The following is a 20803-nucleotide window of genomic DNA, read 5'->3' on the forward strand; positions in this document are numbered from 1 at the left end:
ACAAAATTTGTAAAATATTAAACCTCAAATATTTAAAGAACAATGATGAAACTCATAATTTATATCCTTAAAGTTTGACAATTCATAAAGTTTGACAAATTTAAACTTATTAAACATGAAAATATAATCAACTATAAGTTTTTGCCCAGTTAAATATGAAATATTTAAATAATAAATTTAAACTCGTAATTTACAGCCTTAAAGTTTAACAATTCATAAATTACAATATTAATCAATAGATAGTTCCCATAATTTTCCATGGTTCTGTATCATCTGACTCTGCATCATTCGTCTTCGCAGCATCTGCCTTCACAGCCTCCATCTCCATATCTATCGTCACACCCTACGCATTTTTGGTATCCGTTGTTTCCTGATGCAGTTTTTTTCCTTAGTATTTTTTCATATTTTCTTATAGAATAATATTATACAATTCCTTCAATTTGTGATATAATTTTAAAAAAATGATTATTAACAAACAACTAATATAGCTTACAACCCATAAACATCACAAACAAGGACATATAAACGCATGCCTGGGTAAAGGTCAATTCCAAATTTTTGCCTAAGTATTGCATGTACAAAAAGACAAATATATCACAATGATACATGCAACAATCATATTCCAATTAAACATGTACAAAACATTAATTGAATTAACAAACAGGTAAGGAAAGTAATTACGTATTTTCTTGTTGTGGAATGTTATCCATAAGTGAGACCATCCACTCGGGTAAGAGTTGTAGCTTATCTGCACTATAAAAAAAATCAACCTAAAACAAAACATTAAACCTGCCAAGTACGAGAGAGCAATAAGATCATGTTTAAATAAGCAATGTTAACTTACTATATTGCAGATGTTCTTATGTGTGCAAGTTGTACTATAAATTGAATTGTACAACTTAAACTCCTTCCCTTTCAAATTCATTTATCAAAGAACTCAGTGCATGTTGGCCCAATTGATAGGAAATAAGACCTGCAACATAAATCAAGTTTAAGGTTGCTTTGGGCACCTCAAAGTTATATTTGCTATGTATGCAACATTGTCCAATGAATATCTTATCAACTTCAAACCAAACATAGGGCATATTGTCGTCAACATCTAAACATCCAACAACCCCCTCTTTCTGCCCTTTAGTTGTGAGTATTTGTCATGACCAATCAATGTTTGCAAGTTAGTTTTTGTTAGTCAATACTAAAACAATAGAAATATCAGTTTTCAAACTCACAAAAAGAAATAAGGAGTAAGATAAATGGTCTTTGACATATTATATTATTTTTTTGTGTCTTAATTGTAGATTTGTTTAGTCTTTCTATGAATCTTGCTAAATGTTACATATATAGAATATTCATATTAGATTCATTTGAGTAACATACAAACATAACAAAGAACAAACAAACGATCTTGCAAACCTAACACTTACATCACTTGTCATCAAAGTATCTTTGTAAAATTCATACTCTTTCATATCATTTTGACTTTCCTCATCAACTTTTATAAATATCTGGAGCATCATAATTGTTTTCTTTCTTGGGACTGAAGATGGGGGTTTGAACAACTTTTTTCTATGACGTTTTCAATATGGTTTTAAGTATTCATTGTGAATTACCTATGATATAAATAGAAGACAAAAGATAAGTTATTTGTGCTTCCTTCTACCAGTTATTTGTGCTTTCGCAATACATATTTGCAAACAATGATGAATATACGTGATTTTCACCTCATTATGCTAATTTTCTATGTTTGACGAAAGCTAAAAAAAATGGACTAGTAAAAATCTCCAGTTACGATCATCAACGACATAATAGTTTAGTTTAACGAATACTCAGGTCATCATTAACTACCTACATAGAAAATAAATATGTATTACACCAACACCGTCAACCTTAGCCCCATTACACCGACACAGAAAAACCAAAAATTAAATAAAGGGCAAGCAAACACATTAAAATCATCTACAACAAAAACATATATATATATATATATATATATATATATATATATATATATATATCAAAAAAAACTAAACATAGTAAACCCTAAACGGTAAATCACATAAAAAATATTAAATAAAACACAAGACAAGCAAACAACCATACACAAATATGCATGGGCCTAGATGATGCTTATTTCTACAAAAAGAAGTTTAGAATAAAAATAAAATAATATGCATATATATATATATATATATATATATATATATATATATATAACAAAATCCTACTTAATAGAAAACATCTCAAACCTAACCAATAAGAAACATTTATCAGATTTTCGATGCTTTTTCAAAAATCTTACCTTACTGATGTGTTCAGCACGATTGATTTACTAGAAATCAATACTTGGATCATGCATTTTGTATGAAAAAAATAGTATTTGAAACCATAAAAATTTATAAAATTGTAGGTCGTTGATTTTTGAAAACTTATAAAAACATATCCATGCATCAGAATCAAATGCTCCAAGAACTGATTTCTATAAAAACAAGTGCATAAGACACATTTATAAGGTATGAATTTCAAAAAAACACCAAAAATACGATAAATGTTTCTTATTGGGTAGGTTTTCATTCTTCTATATATGGAGAGAATAATGAGTTCCTTAGGCCCCCTTTTTTGTCAAGTCTCATTAGGCCTCTTTAAAAGTTATAGTTTTAAGTACTTTTTCGTACGTCTAACATTGTAGATATGATATATAGGTTTTGCTTAGTGGGCAGCAGCTTTTGGATCACCGAAATCTGACCTGTATACAAGTTTTTATGGTATCAAAAATCAATGGCTATGAAGGTACTAGTTTTTCCTGACTCATAAAAACGATTATTTTTATCAAAAAAACATGATTCGTGAGTCGATTCTCACTAAATCGATCATGCTAAACACATTTAACAATTCAAATTTATCATAAAATACTTAAAACCTATAGGGCAGAACGAGAAATGGGGCCTAATATGTTCAACTCTCATATATATATATATATATATATATATATATATATATATATATATATATATATATATATATATATATATATATATATATATATAGAGAGAGAGAGAGAGAGAGAGAGAGAGAGAGAAGCATTCCTTGGGCCCCTATTTTCGTTAGGTCTCGTTAGGCCCTTTCAAAAAACATAGCTTTGAGTATTTTTTCTCAAGTCTAACATTGTAGATGTGATCTATAGTTTTTTTTTAATGAGAACCGATTTTTGGATCTTCATAATTTGATCTATATACATGGTTTTACGGTGATCCAAAATCAATGGCTATAAAGGTACCAATTTTTTTTTGCTCATAAACATGTTTTTTCATAAAAAAAAAAAAAACAAGATCCAAGAGTTGATTCCCACTAAATCGAGCATGCTAAACACATCTAGTGGTTCGGATCTATCATAAAACACATAAAACCTATCGAGCAAAATGAGAAATGGGGCCTAATATATTCACTTCACACACACACACACACACACACTATATATATATATATATATATATATATATATATATATATATATATATATATATATATATATATATTGTTTGTATGAAACTCACTTTTTGACCTAACTAAGGTCACAATCTCATCAAAATACAATGATAAAGTGTCACTGATTAATCGACGAAAAAGAATAACCAAAAATATTTGTCAAAAAAGTCGCTAAATTTTTTTGTGAAAGAAGAAGTTAGGGACCACAAAGAAACCCTAAAAAATGTAAAAATAGCCATGGGGTGCAAGTAATCACTTTTTATACCACAGAAAACCGCAAACATGAAAATCATATTCTATAGGCACCAAATATATGCAATTTTACTAAGATATTTACGAAGTTATGATTATAAAGGGGTTCACAAAACTTATTTTTGCACGCTTAACAAATACCGCAAAAAACATATGTTAACATACATCTAAGTGAGGATTAAAGGAGAAAAGAGATTCGCATAGTGTTTTGCAACTTTGGTATAAAATATGCAATTTTACTAAGGTATTTACGATTAACAGAGAATACAAGATAAATAACATAATTTTTTTCATGCAAGATCCTAATAAAATTGGCTATTTACAATTTTTGTCATCAAGCAAATTTTAGCAAATTGTAAGGTTTTTAAGAAAACACATCATTTTTACCATACACTATGATCATTTTTTATTTTTTCAATATTCAGAAGTTCACAATATATTTATGCAAACATTTATATGAACCTCCTGACATTTACACAAATCGCAAAGGGTTAAAATGTCTTAAAAAGTCAAGAATTTAAATTTTGGACGAGGGTTTCGAACAAATTTTTGACATGCCATTTTACTACTATCATTTTCTTAAAATATAAAAAAAAACATAGAAATCTTTGTTCATACTCTAGTTTACATATTTCCAATATCTCTCTCTTTATGTTTATATAATATAACATTTTTTTCTTAAATTTCAACGCATGGATGTGATCTGAATCTTGGTTTATCTGATGATGAAGAATCTTTTAAAGCTTCAAAATCAATGACTCACAATTTTCGTAAATATTCAAGCATCCAAAAATCATATTTTTCATCAAACATACATGATCCAACAGCCGACTCCTAGCTAATGGACTACGCCGATTGCATCTGAAGAGTTGGATTTGAAAAAAAAAAGTGTTGAAATGCATAGTTCTTATGGCAGAAGTTGGCGTAAGTGGTTCCAGAAATAATCAGGTTATTTGAGTTTGTTTGAAGAGCAAATCCACATTATTTCTTAATTGAACAAGTATGATTAAAAAGCAGAAGACCAATATAAAGATGAATACCGCTGTTTTCAAACATAGTTAATAATTTCTTAAGAAAAGCTCGTTAACTTCTTTCCACTCTACTTTTTATAGAAACCAAAGGAAAGACTAAAAAAATCAGACGGTTGGTAATTGTGCCCTCACCACATGACTAGGAAAATTTATTCTTAGTCCAGTGCCCAAACCCTTTTATGCTGCAGCTAAAATAATACAACATAGAGATCGGTTGCGTCGGACACAATGCACAATAGCTAGATGGTTAGGTCGGACACAATACACAATAACAAACGGGTCCTAGTTTTGAATTCAACAAGAATTATTTCTCAGCTTGCTTATTGGTGAAAAAAATACTAAAGATCAGTTGTAATAGAACCCTGTAAACATAACAAATCAGAAGAGATGTCTCCAAACCACGCACTAGTATAGTTCATATACAATAATGTGTAAACTGATGCACAATATACGATGGATAAGTAGCTTAGAGTCCCATGCACAAATGAAACACTTAAGGAATCTATCATCAAATGAACAGGTATCTGCTTCAGAATAAAGTTCCATTATTTACAGAAAGAAAAAGGGACAAGCCAGATCCACTGTGAAACAGTTTATATGATTAAAGGCTTCAAGAAGAACCATAACTTGAATGGTACAACCAGCCTTGAGCTGGTTCTATGATGCATTTTGGAAACATCTGAAAATTTGATTTCAAACCCGCACTTCCAAGCTACCTTCATAGCAGTGTAGCTGTAGAATTATTTTCCAGCATTTTCATATTCAACTCCAAAACTACATCATCCACAGTCTGCAACATCGTAACCAAAATAAAGATTTAATTCTCACTAAGCACCTGGAAGGCCATAATCCATTAACACAAGTGAAATTATTCACCAACAGCCAAAAACACCAACTTTGGGTTACTTAGCTGAATCAAATATTTGTCAATAAAATCTAACATTTGCAAAAAAGTGAGGCTGTTAAAGAAAAAACAACGAAACTGGCCTGTAATCTCAGAGGTATTTAAATGTCTTGCGATAAGAGATTGTGAAAACATAAAGAAGGCATTACATATCCTGATATGTTCTTTTTGAGTAAGCAATATACCAGTTTACCTCCACAAAACAAAGAATGAAAGAAAGGACAACTAACCAAGTAGATCGACACCATGTCATAATCATCATGCTCCAGCTCAACTGTATGTCAAAATGAGAAAAAAATAGACATTTGGCTCATAACAAACAAGAGACTTTTGTAATGCTATCAGGTTGTTCGCATAATATTTCGAACACAGTTCAAAACTCGGACAAACTCAAAAAACAGGGGGAAGTCAAATTCTTCAACAGCATCTGTTGAAATATTGGTAAGGCCAGATGCATAACTGCCTGGGTTTCTTCCAATAACAATGTTAAATCCACCAAACTTATGGATCAATGATACAATTCTCTGACTTGTCAGTTTCTGGATGCCCTGAATTTCTACCAGTTCACCAGCTTGTTTAGTTCTACTCCACCAGTTCCTAAGAACTGCTCTATGCCCTTCAGAAGATTCTACAGAGACAACACATTTCAAATGAATGCCAAGCCTATGAAGGGATACCTCTGCTCCACCAATCCCACTGTAAAGAGAGAGAACATTTACCCCTTCTGGAAAAATCTTCTTAAGGACTGAGAGATGGTAACCCAGGGTGTCAGTCTGGAAACTATTTTTTAGTGATGCAAGCCTCTCAGTTGGAGAAAAGAAATGAACATCTGTGTGGGACTTCAGATAGCCTAATATTTGCTCTACTTCTTCAGGGCCTATAAAATTCAATTTGCAAGGACCTATCCATGCTAAATTCAGAGTGTTACAATGATGAAGTATATCTTTACGCTGTTCATAAGAAGGCATGCCCTGAGAGTCTACCACAATTTTACCCAGTCGCTCGCACAATTGAGAAACTTTAGTGTCGGAACTGATGCAACTCAACTTTGTTCTCGTATCCCATGAAGGCCACCATTTCTTGGTGTGGGGCAATGCTTCTTGTATTGTCATTGGTGGCAATGGAAAAATCTGGGATCTGTTACCCACGGGAAGATTGTGAACATACCCTTCTTTTCTAGTGTAGGCTGAGAAGTATTGAGAATCAGCAAACTCTGGCTCGGTACCATATAAAAAACGGGATATTCTTTCCCATCCATCCTGAGGAATATCAACAACATTTCCATAAAAAAAATATGTTGATGATGATTCCAACTCACAAATTTCTCGACATGGCTTAGGCTTAGGATGATCTGGCAATTCTGAATGAATTATAGCTTCTACTGTCCCACTGCCGAAGGAGCTCTGTTTGCCATCAACTGGCATGACTTTCCCTAGCTTTCTTTTTCTCTTCTTTCCGAAATCTACAGTTTCATTAGTAACAAAAGCTAAAGAACTTGAATCCTCATTCACCATTCGATGGGTTTGACCTACAAGATATTCAGGGTGTCCTGAACTTAGCCACCCTATATCATTCTCATTCTGTGAATAATCCTCACTTTTGATACATGAGAAATCCTGCATAAAATAGTGAAAGAAGCATGCTTTTCATTCATTACATCCATTCAACACATACAAACAGTGATAAGCGAATAAGCAACACCTTTCTTTTCCATATAAAATGCATACTCGTCAATATCATGATAGTTGCTACAGATACAACTACAGAGCAATATCTCCAGAAGACGGCAAATATTGCTGAATCAAAAGGGAACATGGTCAAAAAGATCAAAAGTACAATTAGCCTAAAGAGGTCTCATGTAAATATGTTCAAAGACAATAACATGTAATTCACTAGTTATAAGCATCTTATATCCACCACCCAAGCAGCCCTATCTCCTAGACTGTCATATCATTTTCTTAATCTGAAATTACAGATGTATTCTATATAGCTTAGCAGAAAACATGTATTAGGCACTTTTCATGTTTAAATGTGTCTTTAGTGTGATAAAAAATCAACACCTCATATTGCACTAAAACATGACATAAAAATAAAAGTTTCTTGTTAAAATGTTTAGATCCAAAGCATGGATGTTAGTGAACAAGTAATGATAAACACATCTACAGGTATAGATTACGTACAAAACACCAGCAACTGAGTCTTGTAGAAGTGTTAAAGTGGGGGTGTCAAACGGCTCCTATGTACTTGTTTCGTATATAGGTATCATATTTCTTTATCTTCAACCCTTGTTATGCAGCATGTTCTTTGGGTCATTTTTGGTTTTCACCCCTTCTTTTGTTGTCTTGGTGTAGATGTACTTGAAAAAGGAGTCCCCTAGTAATTTGACAGAAATGCAAATGCAATCTTTCACTCTGTGCCATTTCACACGACAGAGTTCTGGAAGATCTTCTCCACATTTATTTACCATCCTAATAGGATTCATGTTCCTAACAAAAATGGATGTTCAATGCAGTAGAAACATTTCAAAAAGGAAAAACAGATTGCTTTTGTTGTTTCCATGCACTTCTCTAATGGTTGCACTCTCTTAATAATAAGTTCCAATGCTTTCTTCCCCTTGGTTCCAGTATTTGCCATGTGCCTGCATCTGGAAACATGGCTAGCTGTACGCTATGTATAAATATACCCATACATGGCCTTTCCTGACTAAAATGAACTTCAAAGAAACGGATCAAAAACATTAATCTAACGAAGAAACATCAGATGTAAAACAAACAAGCATACCAGATTGGACAGCAACTAATAAAGATGTCAAAAGAGAAGAATCTTACTTGTTTTACGGTATGTGTGTCTTCCTTGTTACTCAGAGAAATTTGATTGGCAAAAATAGAGTCCGCGAGTTCCAAAAGTGGTGTCTCAGCACCTGGACGGAAATTTCATTGCATTAATTTGGTCCCTATATGTGGGTCTAATCAATTCTAGATGAAATGTTTTTCCACATCAAACAAGATTTGCTATGTAAACATGGAAATAACAAATATCTTATAGCCAATGAAAAGACTAACTACACCTAACACTTTTGTCAATGGTCCTGTTCATGTGTTATAATCATAGCTATAAATATAATTCTGAGCAATTTCTTGGCAAGGTTTTTTTTCTTGAAAATTGTCAGATGTTTTAGTAGAATTTCTTCATAAAAACAAAAAAAAAAAACAATAAGAAAAGTTGTTTAAAATAAAATAAACGAAAATAGGAAAATATATACTTAAAATATTATAAAATAATAATTTCCTAAAATATCATGATATTATCGGGATAACATGGTGATGTTTATGTTATAACCTATGTCACATGGGTGCGGGTGCGGGGTGCGGCACTTTCAAAAAACTTGGGTGCGGGGGTGCGGCAAAAAACAACAAATATATATATATATATATATATATATATATATATATATATATATATATATATATATATATATATATATATAAATAATTTGTGCAGGGGAGGGGTCGAGCTGATGAGTTGTGGAGCCTGATTCAAAGTTTTTTCCCTTGCAGAAAGGGGGGTCCCGGGGCTCCCCCGGCGAGGGTCCCGTTGCGCGGTCAGCGGTCTAGGGGGGCCGCCCCTGGCGGGGTCTCTTGGGAGGCAGCGCCCCCCAGAACAAAAAAAAATCATAAAAAAATTGGACACAAATTTTTTTTTCCTAAAAAAATTGGGACACAAAATTTTCTTTTTAATAAAAATTTTGGACACAAATTACCCTGGGTGCGGTCAACGCACCCAGGGACGGGTTGACCGCACCCGCGTCGAGTCGCGTCGACGCGGGTGTGGCATCCTGCTAGCCGAATCCCTGTGACATAGGTTATAACCGATATTTTAGAAAATATAGTGGAATTTTCGCCAGAGCTATTTTCTCATTAATATTGCAATATTTTCAAAATATTGAACATATTTGTGGCTACCATTACAATCAGTATCTATGGCATATTGTGCATCACCCCGAAACACAGTTCATCCTTGAAGTGTTACGGTTGCCAACTAGACATGAGCTCACTAATAAATATATATTGTTATGCTTTGTATTATATATTTTTATATATAAATATACATATACATTCATATGTATATTATTTTCTTTTTTAGAATGTATTTATATTATTTTCTTTTTTAGAATTTATTTTAGAACAAATATGCATTTTCTTTTTTATTGTATTTTATATGTATATTATGTAATATACATATATTGCATATTATATTTTTGTGTTATAGTTATTGAGATCTAGTTGTTAGGAATGCCAAACGGCTAGTATTCTCCCTCTCTTCCCTTATATGTTGTGTATATATAAGCCTTTGGCCCATCTTTTGGATATGCTTTTCTTAAGCATTTGAATTAATAAAATTAATTATTTTATATTGTGTTGTGTATGCCCTAAGTGGCTTATGTGCTTTGCCCTTTAGTGGCTTTTGTATTTTGCCTTTAGTGGCTTGTGCTCTTAGCCCTTAGTGGCCTTTGTATTTGTGTGTTCATGATTCCCTTTCATGGTATTAGAGCCAATAAGATTTGTTATCATATTTGCTTAAGGATTTCATCTATTGGTGTTTACTTCTACCTTCATCTTCTTGGGTAGCATGAAGAAGCTTCTTGTGTCATTATCACTATGGCTAAAGGAGAATCAAAGATCAAACTCTCTTTCAAGTTGAACAGCTTCAACTACTTGATGTGAGTCACAGCAATAGAGAACCATCTCAAGGGGGAAAAGTTGTGAAGATATATGAATGAATCTATTCCCGAACCCCAACTCAAGCCGATGAAGGTGGAAGGTGATCAAGTCAAGGCTCTTGATGGCGATGAAAGAGAGAAGGCGATTCAAGAATATCAAACAAAGAAGGAAGATTAGGAGAGTGAGCGTGCTAAGATTTTAGCATGGTTTATAAACAACGTTGAATTGAAAGTTTGTGCTAATATTGCCAAATTTAAGAAGGCAAACAAAGTATGGGTCTTCTTAAAAGAGATGTATACCCAAAAGGAATTAGCTTGCCAATACTTCCTACAAGAAAAGGTTTGTTCCATGAAGCAAGGTAATATGAGTTTGCGGGATTATTATAGTGTTCTCTCTTTGTTGTGGGCTGAACTTACACTTCTTGAGCCTAAATTGGAAAGACCTGCCATTGAACTTAGACATGAACACATTTTTTTCAATTTCTCCATAGACTTCGCCCGAAGTTTGAGCAAGTTCGGTCTTCCCTTCTCTATTGATCTTCTCCACCACCTCTAAATGAGGCTATGGTGATAATTTGCCAAGAGACACGTCTTGGCATGACTAAAGAAAGAGATGAAGTGCATGCCATGTCAAGACAGAGAAACATAAAAGCTTACAAACCTCCACAATTCAGGAAGCAAAACTATGGAGGATAGAGGAAGGTCGCAGGCCACTTTTGCAATGAACCGGGGTACATCAAGCGAGATTGTCCAAAGCAAAAAAAAAAGGTGGCTTCCGTTGGAGAAAAATTCACCAATGTAAATGATGATGCAAACAAAAAAATTAAAGATCAACTATGAGCATTTGAAAATACTCACATGGTCTATCATTAGACGAACCTATAGAAGGACCTAATCTTAGGAAATCCCAAAGAGCTCCTAATAGGTTTATATCCTATCAATCATTTTTCCCAAATTATAGAGCTTGTTTAATGGCTTTTCATGCTTATCATGAATCATCAAACTATAGTGAAGCCAAGAACGACCCTCATTGGGTAGATACACTGCAATTAGAGCTAGATGTCATTCGTAGAGTCAGTACATAGGAAATTGTAGCTTTTCCCTTAGGAAAAAAGGCCATAGGTTGTAGATGGGAAGTTAGGTTAGTTGCAAGGGTTATTCACAAGAATATGGAATTGATAATGAAGAAATTTTTGCCCCCGTACTTAGGATGACTAGTGTTAAGACTAAGCTTTATATAGTCATAAAGAGGCTCCTAAGGCCTGATATGACAATTTTAATAAGGTTACAATTGACATTGGATTTGTTTCATGTTATGTTAGCACTACCTTTTTGTTAGAAATGCAGGAACAAGTATAATTATTTTATTATTATATGTTGATGATATGTGTTAGAATGGACCACCATACACGTGAAGTGCAAGAATGAAGGAGGCAGGATGAAAAGAAGGGTTGCGGCAGCAAAGGGCGACTCCTTTCTCTTAGGAGTCGTGCCCTATTCCATGTATGTATTTATATACAAAAAACAGAAAGTGGGTTGGATCAATTATGATTTGGATCCATACCCGAATACATTAAAATTACATATTACATCAAAAACAGAAAACCCGATCCATATTAGAGACTCAACTTTAGTTTTATGATACAGTCTTAATACCCTCCCTCAAGTTGTGCATGGTCCAGTACCATGGACAACTTGCCTTTGAGATACCAAAACCGCGCATTTGTAAGTCCTTTGGCAAGAAGGTCAGCAACCTGATCTCCTGTTGGTACATAAGTTGGGATCATTTCTTTGTCCTCAACTTTCTGTCGAACAAAATGTTGATCGATCTCTATGTGTTTTATTCAACCATGATGGATAGGATTGAAGGCAATTTGTATGGCACTTTGATTATCGCAAAACAGATTTGCAGTGTTCACCCTCTCTCCTATTTCGGTTAATAAATGTCTTAACCATGTAACTTCAGCAGTAGCGGATGCCATGGATCGGTACTCAGCTTCTGTACTGGAACGCGCAACAGCACGTTGCTTCCGACTACTCCATGCTATTAAGTTTCCATCAACATAAACACAATACCCGGAAACTAATTTTCTATCATCTGGATCTCCTGCCCAGTCTGCATCTGCATACACTTCAAGTTGTCTATGTTCTCCATTTGTCTTTGATTGATGATAAACAAGTTCATCTCCAAGAGTACCCTTCAAGTACCTAAGAATTCTTTTCACAGCATTCATGTGTTCTGTATATAGATCATGCATGAACTGAGAGACTTGATTCACTGCATACACAATATCCGGCCTTGTAAAAGTAAGATATTGAAGCATCCCAACTAATCGACGATAATACTTTGGGTCTTTATATGCCTCCTCATCCTGAGCACTGAGTTTATGGTTTAACACGCTAGGAGTATTCAATGGCTTGCAATTCTTCATTCCTGATTTCTCCAAAAGATCCAGAGCATACTTGTGTTGGGTCAACAAGAGACTAGTATTTTGTTGATCCACTTCAACCCCCAAGAAATATCGTAGAACACCCAGATCCTTCATTTTAAACTTCTGACTCAATAGGACCTTTGTGGTCTCTATATGCTTACAAGAATTTCCTGTAATAATAATGTCTACATATATGAGGAGTAAGATGCTGACCTGGTGTTCTCGAAGGATAAACAATGAATGATCAAGTTGAGATCGAATGAATCCATATCGTTGTACTTCAATGGAGAAACTGTCAAACCATGAACGTGATGCTTGCTTCAGTCCATAGATGGCTCATCGCAACCTACAAACATGTGTCTCAAGATTGTTTTCTGCATAACCAAGAGGCTGCTCCATGTAGACTTTTTCTTTTAGATCACCATGTAAGAATGCATTTTTTAACATCAAGTTGACTTAGAGGCCATCCATGCTGAACCGCTAAGGATAACACAAGTCGTATGGTTCCCATTTTTACAACTGGACTAAAGGTCTGGTCATAGTTTTCTCCATATGTTTGTGTGAAGCCTTTAGCGACAAGTCTTGCCTTATATCTTTCAATGGATCCATCAGGTTTGTACTTGATCTTATATACCCATTTAGACCCTACAACATTCTTATCTGACGGCCTAGGAACTATTTCCCAGGTCCTACATTCATGCAAGGCTCCCATTTCTTCATTCATAGCATCTACCCATTTTGATGACAAGGAGGCTTGAGAAAAATCAATGGGTTCTTCCTGTTTTTCAACCTGCACAACATATAACTGCATTTCTATGGAAAAGTTCTCGTAACTTACCCATCTTTCAATTGGGTGTCTAATCCTCTCTGAGCGTCTGACCTGCTCAGTTGTGTGGGGTGTATCTCTTCTCCTGGCATATACTGCCCCTTTAAACCTTTTGTCATCTGCAGTGGGAGACATAACAGATTCCTGAGCAGCTGTCAACATGTTCCCTCTAGATCCTGCATTGGTTTTCATGGGTTCACACTCATTTATCATTGTATGACATGGAGCAGAGTTATCCATCTCCAGCTGATCAAATAACTCATTTGCAAGCCACGGCTGATAGCCTTCTTCTTCCTTAGTGGCCTTTCCTTCCTTGTTTGAGTCTTGAACATTGTTCTCATCAAAGACAACATTTCGTGAGACTTTAATGCGTTGAGTGTCTGGATCATAGCATCGATATCCTTTATATTCATCAGCATACCCAACAAACTTGCATCTATAAGTTTTATCCTGAAATTTGTTACTTTGGGAACTACCAATATGAACATAGCATACGCATCCAAACACTCGCAGTTGATTGTATTGAGGCTGGGTACCAAACAATACGAAATAAAGAGTTAAATTATTTAACAACCTCATTGGTAACCGATTTATTACATAAACTGCAGTGTGAAATGATTTTGTCCAAAGACTTAAAGGAATTTGAGTGTCATGCAACATGCTTAGGGCACTTTCTGAAAAGAAGTCATCACTGTGTATATGTCTGACCCGATCCATTTATATATTGGATCGGGTCCAGACCCAATTGGTGTAAATGTAAATTAACATGTTAAAAGGGTATTTCTGTACCCTAGTTTTATTTTTACTTAATACTTTTAAATAGAATGAAAGGGTCAGCCGATACACGACAGAACACCTCTTTCTGAAATCTCTCTCCCTTCTCTCTCTTTCTCTCTTGCAGGTAAGCGTGGAGATTGAAGGCTTCTTTCTTTCATGGTATCAGAGCAGCGTGACGATTGTGCGTGAAGAGCTGCCTTTGATTCACGGTGGCTCGATTTCACGGTGACTGTTTCACGGTGGCTTGATCACGGTGGCTCGATTTCTCGGTAAAGACAGATCCCTTTCACGTGACTGTTTCACGGTGACAGTCGATTCTTTCTGATTTTTTTTTCACGGTGAGTTCGTGATTCTAAATCTAAATCGACCCTTTTTGGAAATATTCACGGTGAGTTCGTGATTCTGAAAAATGTATTTCTGAGTTCGTGATTCCGAAACTGTTGTTTCGTGGAAATCGACCCTTTCTGGAAATATTTCAGCTGTGTGAAAATATTTCTGAGTTCGTGATTCTGAAATTATTGTTTTCGTGGCTGACTGGAACTGTTGTGTGTGATTCTAAAACTACTGTTTTTATGGGTTCTGGAACTGCTGTATCTCCCATGTTGGAATTGTTGTGCGCGATCCTAAAATTGTTGTTTTCGTGGGTTCTGGAACTGCTCTATATTGGAACTGCTGTATCTCTTTTTCTTTTCTGCTGTGTGTGATTCCCATTTCTGCTGATTTATACCTAAGTGACAGCCGAGTGCCCTGTCAGTCGAAACCGTGGTTGTGATATACCTAAAACCCTGTTAGCCGAGTCCTCTGCTGTGAATGGATTCCTCTTATGGACAGTCATGTCTGTCCTCAAGCTTTCTCGATCAACTAGTCTCTGAAAAATTGAATAACTCCAATTTATTAACCTGGAAAAGACAGATCATTCCATTTATAAAGAGTCAGGACCTCTCTGGTCATCTGGATGGATCTGTTCCATCACCGCCAGAATTCCTCTCACAAGAAAAGGCGAACGATAAAGGAGAACAGTCTGTTGTTCTTCGCAAGAACCCAGAATATGTTGCTTGGATGAAGAGGGATCAATCGTTAGTGGCCTACATCACTTCAACTCTCTCACAAGAAGTCCTCATTGCTCTTCCTGATGATTGTACGGCCAAGGAATTGTGGGATGAGTTAGTTCAGACGTATTCGCAAATTTTTGAGGCAAGAATTATGTATCTTAAGCGAGAGTTTCAAATGCTGAAGAAAGATTCCATGTCTGTTATGGAATACTTGAACAAAATGAAAGGCATCACAGACCAGCTGGTTGTTGTTGGGTGTCTTGTCAGTGAAAAGGATAAAGTACAACAAACCTTGAGTGGATTGGGGTCAGACTATCATGTTATGACGACTACCTTATTATGTTTACCAGAACTTCCAAAGTTTGAAGATCTTCGTGCGAAGTTATTGCAATATGAGATGACTCTGAAAGGATCTTCTGAAGATTCTTATGGGAATTCAGGAACACAAAATGTGCTGGCTATGGGAATGAGTTATGGCCGAGGACGAGGAAGCTCTTTTCGAGGAAAAGGAGGCCCAGGGAGAAACACCTATGGAGGTCGTGGCATACTTCTGACACCCAATATACAAGGACAAAGACCCATTCTCACTTGTTTTCTATGCAACAATAAAGGACACATTAAAGCAAATTGTTGGTTTAATCCTCAAAACAAAGGGAAAGCTCCACATGCAGAGGCTAGGAAGGATGGAGAAGTAAAGGAGTTGTTGTTGGCAGCCTTGGCAGGATTGAATATGAAGCAAAATGACAAAGGAACTTGGTATGTCGATTCTGGAGCAGCTACTCATGTCACAGGTGATGCAGGTAAACTCTTGACTCTTACACCTTATGTTGGTAAGAATAGCATAGTCACAGGAGATGGATCTCATCACTCGATCTCACATACTGGAAATGTCATTATACCAATGTCAAAGTCTTCTCTTAAACTTCCAAGTGTCATACATGCACCTAATATTCAAAAGAACATTGTTTATGTCTCAAAACTTGTTGATGATGCCAATGCTTCAGTTGAATTTACTCCCTCTTCTGTTTATGTCAAGGATCTTCGCACGAGGAAGACATTCGCTGAAGGAAAACGATGGGGCAACATGTATATCTTTCAAGAAGATCCTTCCTCCGTTCATTCCGACTATTCATCCTTGAAGCCTCACCAGTGTCAATTTTTTTATTCTGATTTTATATTCAATATTTCTGAATGTAATAAGCCAAGACTTTGGCATAGTCGTCTTGGCCATTGTGGTCGTCATTTTATTGAAAAACTTGTCTTGAATAATTTTATTCCTAAGTCCAGTCTGAGTTCAGAGGTCGTTGATACAAAGTGTTCTAGTTGTCTTTTATGTAAGAGTCATGTCCTACCATTTGCTTCCATCAATAAAAGAGCTTCAAGGCCATTTGAGGTCATTTGTTCAGATGTCTGGGGTCTTGCCCCAATTACTTCTCTTTCTGGCAGTAAATACTATCTTATTTTCATTGATAGTTACTCACGTTATACTTGGATATTTTTTATGAAGCACAAATCAAAAGGTTTTGGATTGTTCCAAAGATTTCATTCCTTTGTTCAAAATCATTTCTCTACCAACATTCTTAATTTCCAGTGTGATGGAGGAGGTGAATTCAACTCGAATGACTTTGTTGGTTTCCTTCAACATAATGGGATAAAGAGAAGAGTGTCTTGCCCGCATACACTTCAACAAAATGGGATTGCTGAAAGGAAGCATCGACATATTATAGAGACTGCAATGAGTATGATGCACGGGAGCAATCTTCCTGTATCATTATGGACTGAGGCCTTTCACTCCACAGTCCATGTGATAAATCGATTGCCCATGAGTATCTTAGAAAATAAGTCACCATATTTCTCTCTTTTTGGCATACAACCTGATTACCATGCATTACGTGTGTTTGGGTCTGTTTGCTATGTTCACATTGACAGCTCACTCAAACACAAGTTCCAAAATAAAGCCTTAAAATGCAGGTTTATAGGATATGCAGAAGACTACAAAGGGTACACGTGCTATGATCCTCTGACTAAGCGTGTCAAGATATCAAGGAATGTAATTTTCGATGAGATGAACTTTGATGCTCAGGATGCTAATTCAACCCTTCATGCTGATAACTCAAGCCCCAGCATTGAGGTATACTATCCATGGTTAAATTCAGAACTTTTTTCCAATGATAGAGTAGATTGTCCAGAAAATTGCAGTCAGAAGGAGACACATGGGGAATCAGCAAATGAAACTCAAATTGAAGAAACTGTTCCACATGTCTTGGAGCCAGCAAGGTATAAAGGTATTGTGTACACCCGGCGAGAAAAAGAGCCCTCATTCGTCTCTTGTACGAGTACGGATCCATCTTCACAGACAATGGATATCAGAAGATCCTCAAGGATTCGACATCCACTCGACAGGTGGATAAGTTATAAAAAAAATTCATTGGATTTTCAGTTGTTCTTGACATCTATAAGTAAAGAGGAAGAGCCCCTCATGTTCTATCAAGTTGTGAGCTCTAGAAGATGGGTTGAAGCAATGAATGAAGAAATAGAAGCTTTTCATGAATGTGGAACATGGGAGATTGTACCCAGGCCACTGAACAGAAATGTTGTTGGGTCAAAATGGGTGTACAAGATAAAGTATAAACCAGACAGGAGCATTGAAAGGTACAAGGCTAGAGTTGTAGCCAAGGGATTTACACAAGAGGAAGGCCAAGACTTTGATGAAACTTTCAGTCCTGTAGTTAAAATGGGGACCATTCGCATTGTGTTGGGTCTAGCTATTAAATATGGTTGGTCATTGAGTCAGCTGGATGTAAAAAATGTTTTTCTACACGGGGATTTAAAAGAGGAAGTTTACATGGAACAACCCACTGGATATGCAGAACGAGAAGCCAAAGAATATGTATGCAAGTTAAAGAGAGCTCTCTATGGCTTGAAACAAGCCTCTCGTTCCTGGTTCGACAGTTTTTCTCTAGAGGTACAACGGCATGGCTTCTCTCGATCCCTTCTGGATCACTCATTATTTATTCACAATGAACAAGGAGTCACTACTTTCCTATTAATATATGTAGATGACATCATCATCACAGGGAACTGTAAAAGTCACATTGAGCAGGTGAAGGAGTTATTAAATCAGAGATTTAAGATGAAAGATTTGGGAGAGCTGCGATATTTTCTTGGGGTATAAGTTGATAAAAGAAATGATACACTCACCCTTACTCAGCACAAATACACGTTGGACATTCTCAGCAGAGCAGGCATGACAGATTGTAAGCCGTTGACAACTCCAAGTGTCATTCATCAGAAACTGAGTTCAAAAGACGGGGATATATATGAAGATCCCACTAAGTATCGCAGCTTAGTTGGCATGTTGCAATATTTGACTTTTACTAGACCTGATATAGTATATTCGGTTAATCAGGTATCCCAGTTTATGCATAAACCTCGTATGTCACATATGGAGGCAGTCAAACGTATACTTCATTACCTGAAGGGTACAATTGGTGATGGGCTGGTATACACGAAAAGGGAATTAGATCCAGGCGGGGGCCATGAGATCGTCACTTATGCTGATGCTGATTGGGCGGGTGATCCAGACGAACGACGATCAGTATTCGGTTATTGCAGCTTCATTGGGCCAAACTTGGTATCCTGGAGCAGTAGAAAACAAAAGGCGGTTGCTAGATCGAGCACTGAGGCTGAATACAGATCCATGGCCACTGCCACGGCCGAGGCTACATGGATAAGACATCTCCTGACAGAAATGGGAGAACCGATTGCTCGGTCACTGTTGTTGTGTGACAATCAAAGTGCCATCAACATGTCCTTCAATCCCATCCATCATAGTCGAGCAAAGCACATTGAAATAGATCAACATTTTATTAGAAAAAAGGTTGAAGATAAAGAGATTAAGCCTATGTATGTGCCAACTGAAGAACAAGTTGCTAACATTCTCACTAAAGGGTTGACGAAGGACAGATTTTGGTTTCTGAAAAGCAAGTTGTACATGGTTCAGCACCATGCACAACTTGAGGGAGGCTGAAAAGAAGTCATCACTATGTATATGTCTGACCCGATCCATTTATATATTGGATCGGGTCCAGACCCAAATGGTGTAAATGTAAATTAACATGTTAAAAGGGTATTTATGTACCCTAGTTTTATTTTTACTTAATACTTTTAAATAGAATGAAAGGGTCAGCCGATACACGACTGAACACCTCTTTCTGAAATCTCTCTCCCTTCTCTCTCTCTCTCTCCCCTCTCTCTCTTTCTCTCTTGCAGGTAAGCGTGGAGATTGAAGGCTTCTTTCTTTCACTTTCGACGATATGACGATGTTTTCTTTCTGCGACCCCATTTGTTGTGGCGTATGTGGGCAAGATATTCTACGCCTTATCCCATTATTTTGAAGAAATTCAGTAAATTCCTTTGATAGATACTCTCCCCCTCCATCACACTGAAAATGTTGAATATTTGTCGAGAATTGATTGACAACAAGAGCATGAAATAAACAGAAGAATTTGAATACCTCAGATTTGTATTTCATAAAATAAATTCAAGTGTATCTGGTATAACTATCAATGAATGTGACATAGTAACGACTACCAGACAAAGAGGATTGTGGAGCAGGTCCCAAAACATCAGAATGAACAAGTTCAAAAGGAAAAGAAGCTCTTTCATTTATTAAATTAAAATAAAGCACATGACTCTTACAGGACTGACAACTAGAACAAAGGAAACCATCAACCTTATTACACTGACTTGACTTTGAAATAAGACCACTCGACACTAATTTCTTAAGAGAGGAATTATTACAATGACCCAAACGATGATGCCAAATATTTGACTTATTATACGAGGACAGACTTAAACAATCTTTAGATGAATCAAACTTGAATGATTGACCAATGGACGATTTTGGTCCAGCTCTACGAACAAAAGAAGGAGTTTCTTTTAGGATATACATGTTTCCCTTACGTTCTCCCTCAACGAGCGTCTTCTTCGTGAGTGGATCCTTGACACAGACAAAAGAAGAAGTAAATTCGATGCAAGAATGAATGTCATCAACTAGTTTAGAAACATAAATGATGTTTTTGACAATATTAGGAGAATGAAAAACATTGGACAATTTTAGGGAACCATCGGAAAGAGGAATATTCACATTTCCAGTGTAAGTTATTGGATGGAGAGCTCCATCTCCAGTTTTAATACTTGCATTTCCATGATAAGGGATGGGTTTCGAAATCTTACCAATATCGCTTGTCGCATGTGTTGCCGCTTCAGAATCAATGTACCAAGTTCCTTGATCACCTTGTTTAAAATTTAATCCTGACAAAGCTGA

The 20803-nt window shown here is 35.9% G+C and overlaps 1 protein-coding gene across 4 annotated transcripts in view; it reads right to left on the reverse strand.

The window, feature by feature from the left end:
• Nucleotides 1-5083: 5083 nt before the first annotated feature.
• The window catches only part of LOC149820971 (putative inactive DNA (cytosine-5)-methyltransferase DRM3), a 149764-nt gene continuing 134044 nt past the window's right edge, over nucleotides 5084-20803 (reverse strand). For 3 of the 4 annotated variants that reach the window (XM_089982144.1, XM_089982145.1, XM_089982146.1), the window contains exons 10-11: nucleotides 8496-8587; nucleotides 5747-7283 (exon numbers count right to left, since the gene is read on the reverse strand). In XM_089982144.1, coding sequence (XP_089838270.1) covers nucleotides 6009-7283; nucleotides 8496-8587 — 1367 coding nt within the window. In that variant the 3' untranslated portion in view covers nucleotides 5747-6008. Of the gene's footprint in view, nucleotides 5554-5746; nucleotides 7284-8495; nucleotides 8588-20803 lie in introns of those variants that run through there. The other variant, XM_089982147.1, reaches the window with a different exon arrangement.

Source organism: Nuphar pumila, chromosome 12 (genome assembly GCF_984573655.1).
Source record: "Nuphar pumila chromosome 12, dmNupPumi1.hap1.1, whole genome shotgun sequence".
In the NCBI taxonomy this organism is placed as follows: domain Eukaryota; kingdom Viridiplantae; phylum Streptophyta; class Magnoliopsida; order Nymphaeales; family Nymphaeaceae; genus Nuphar; species Nuphar pumila.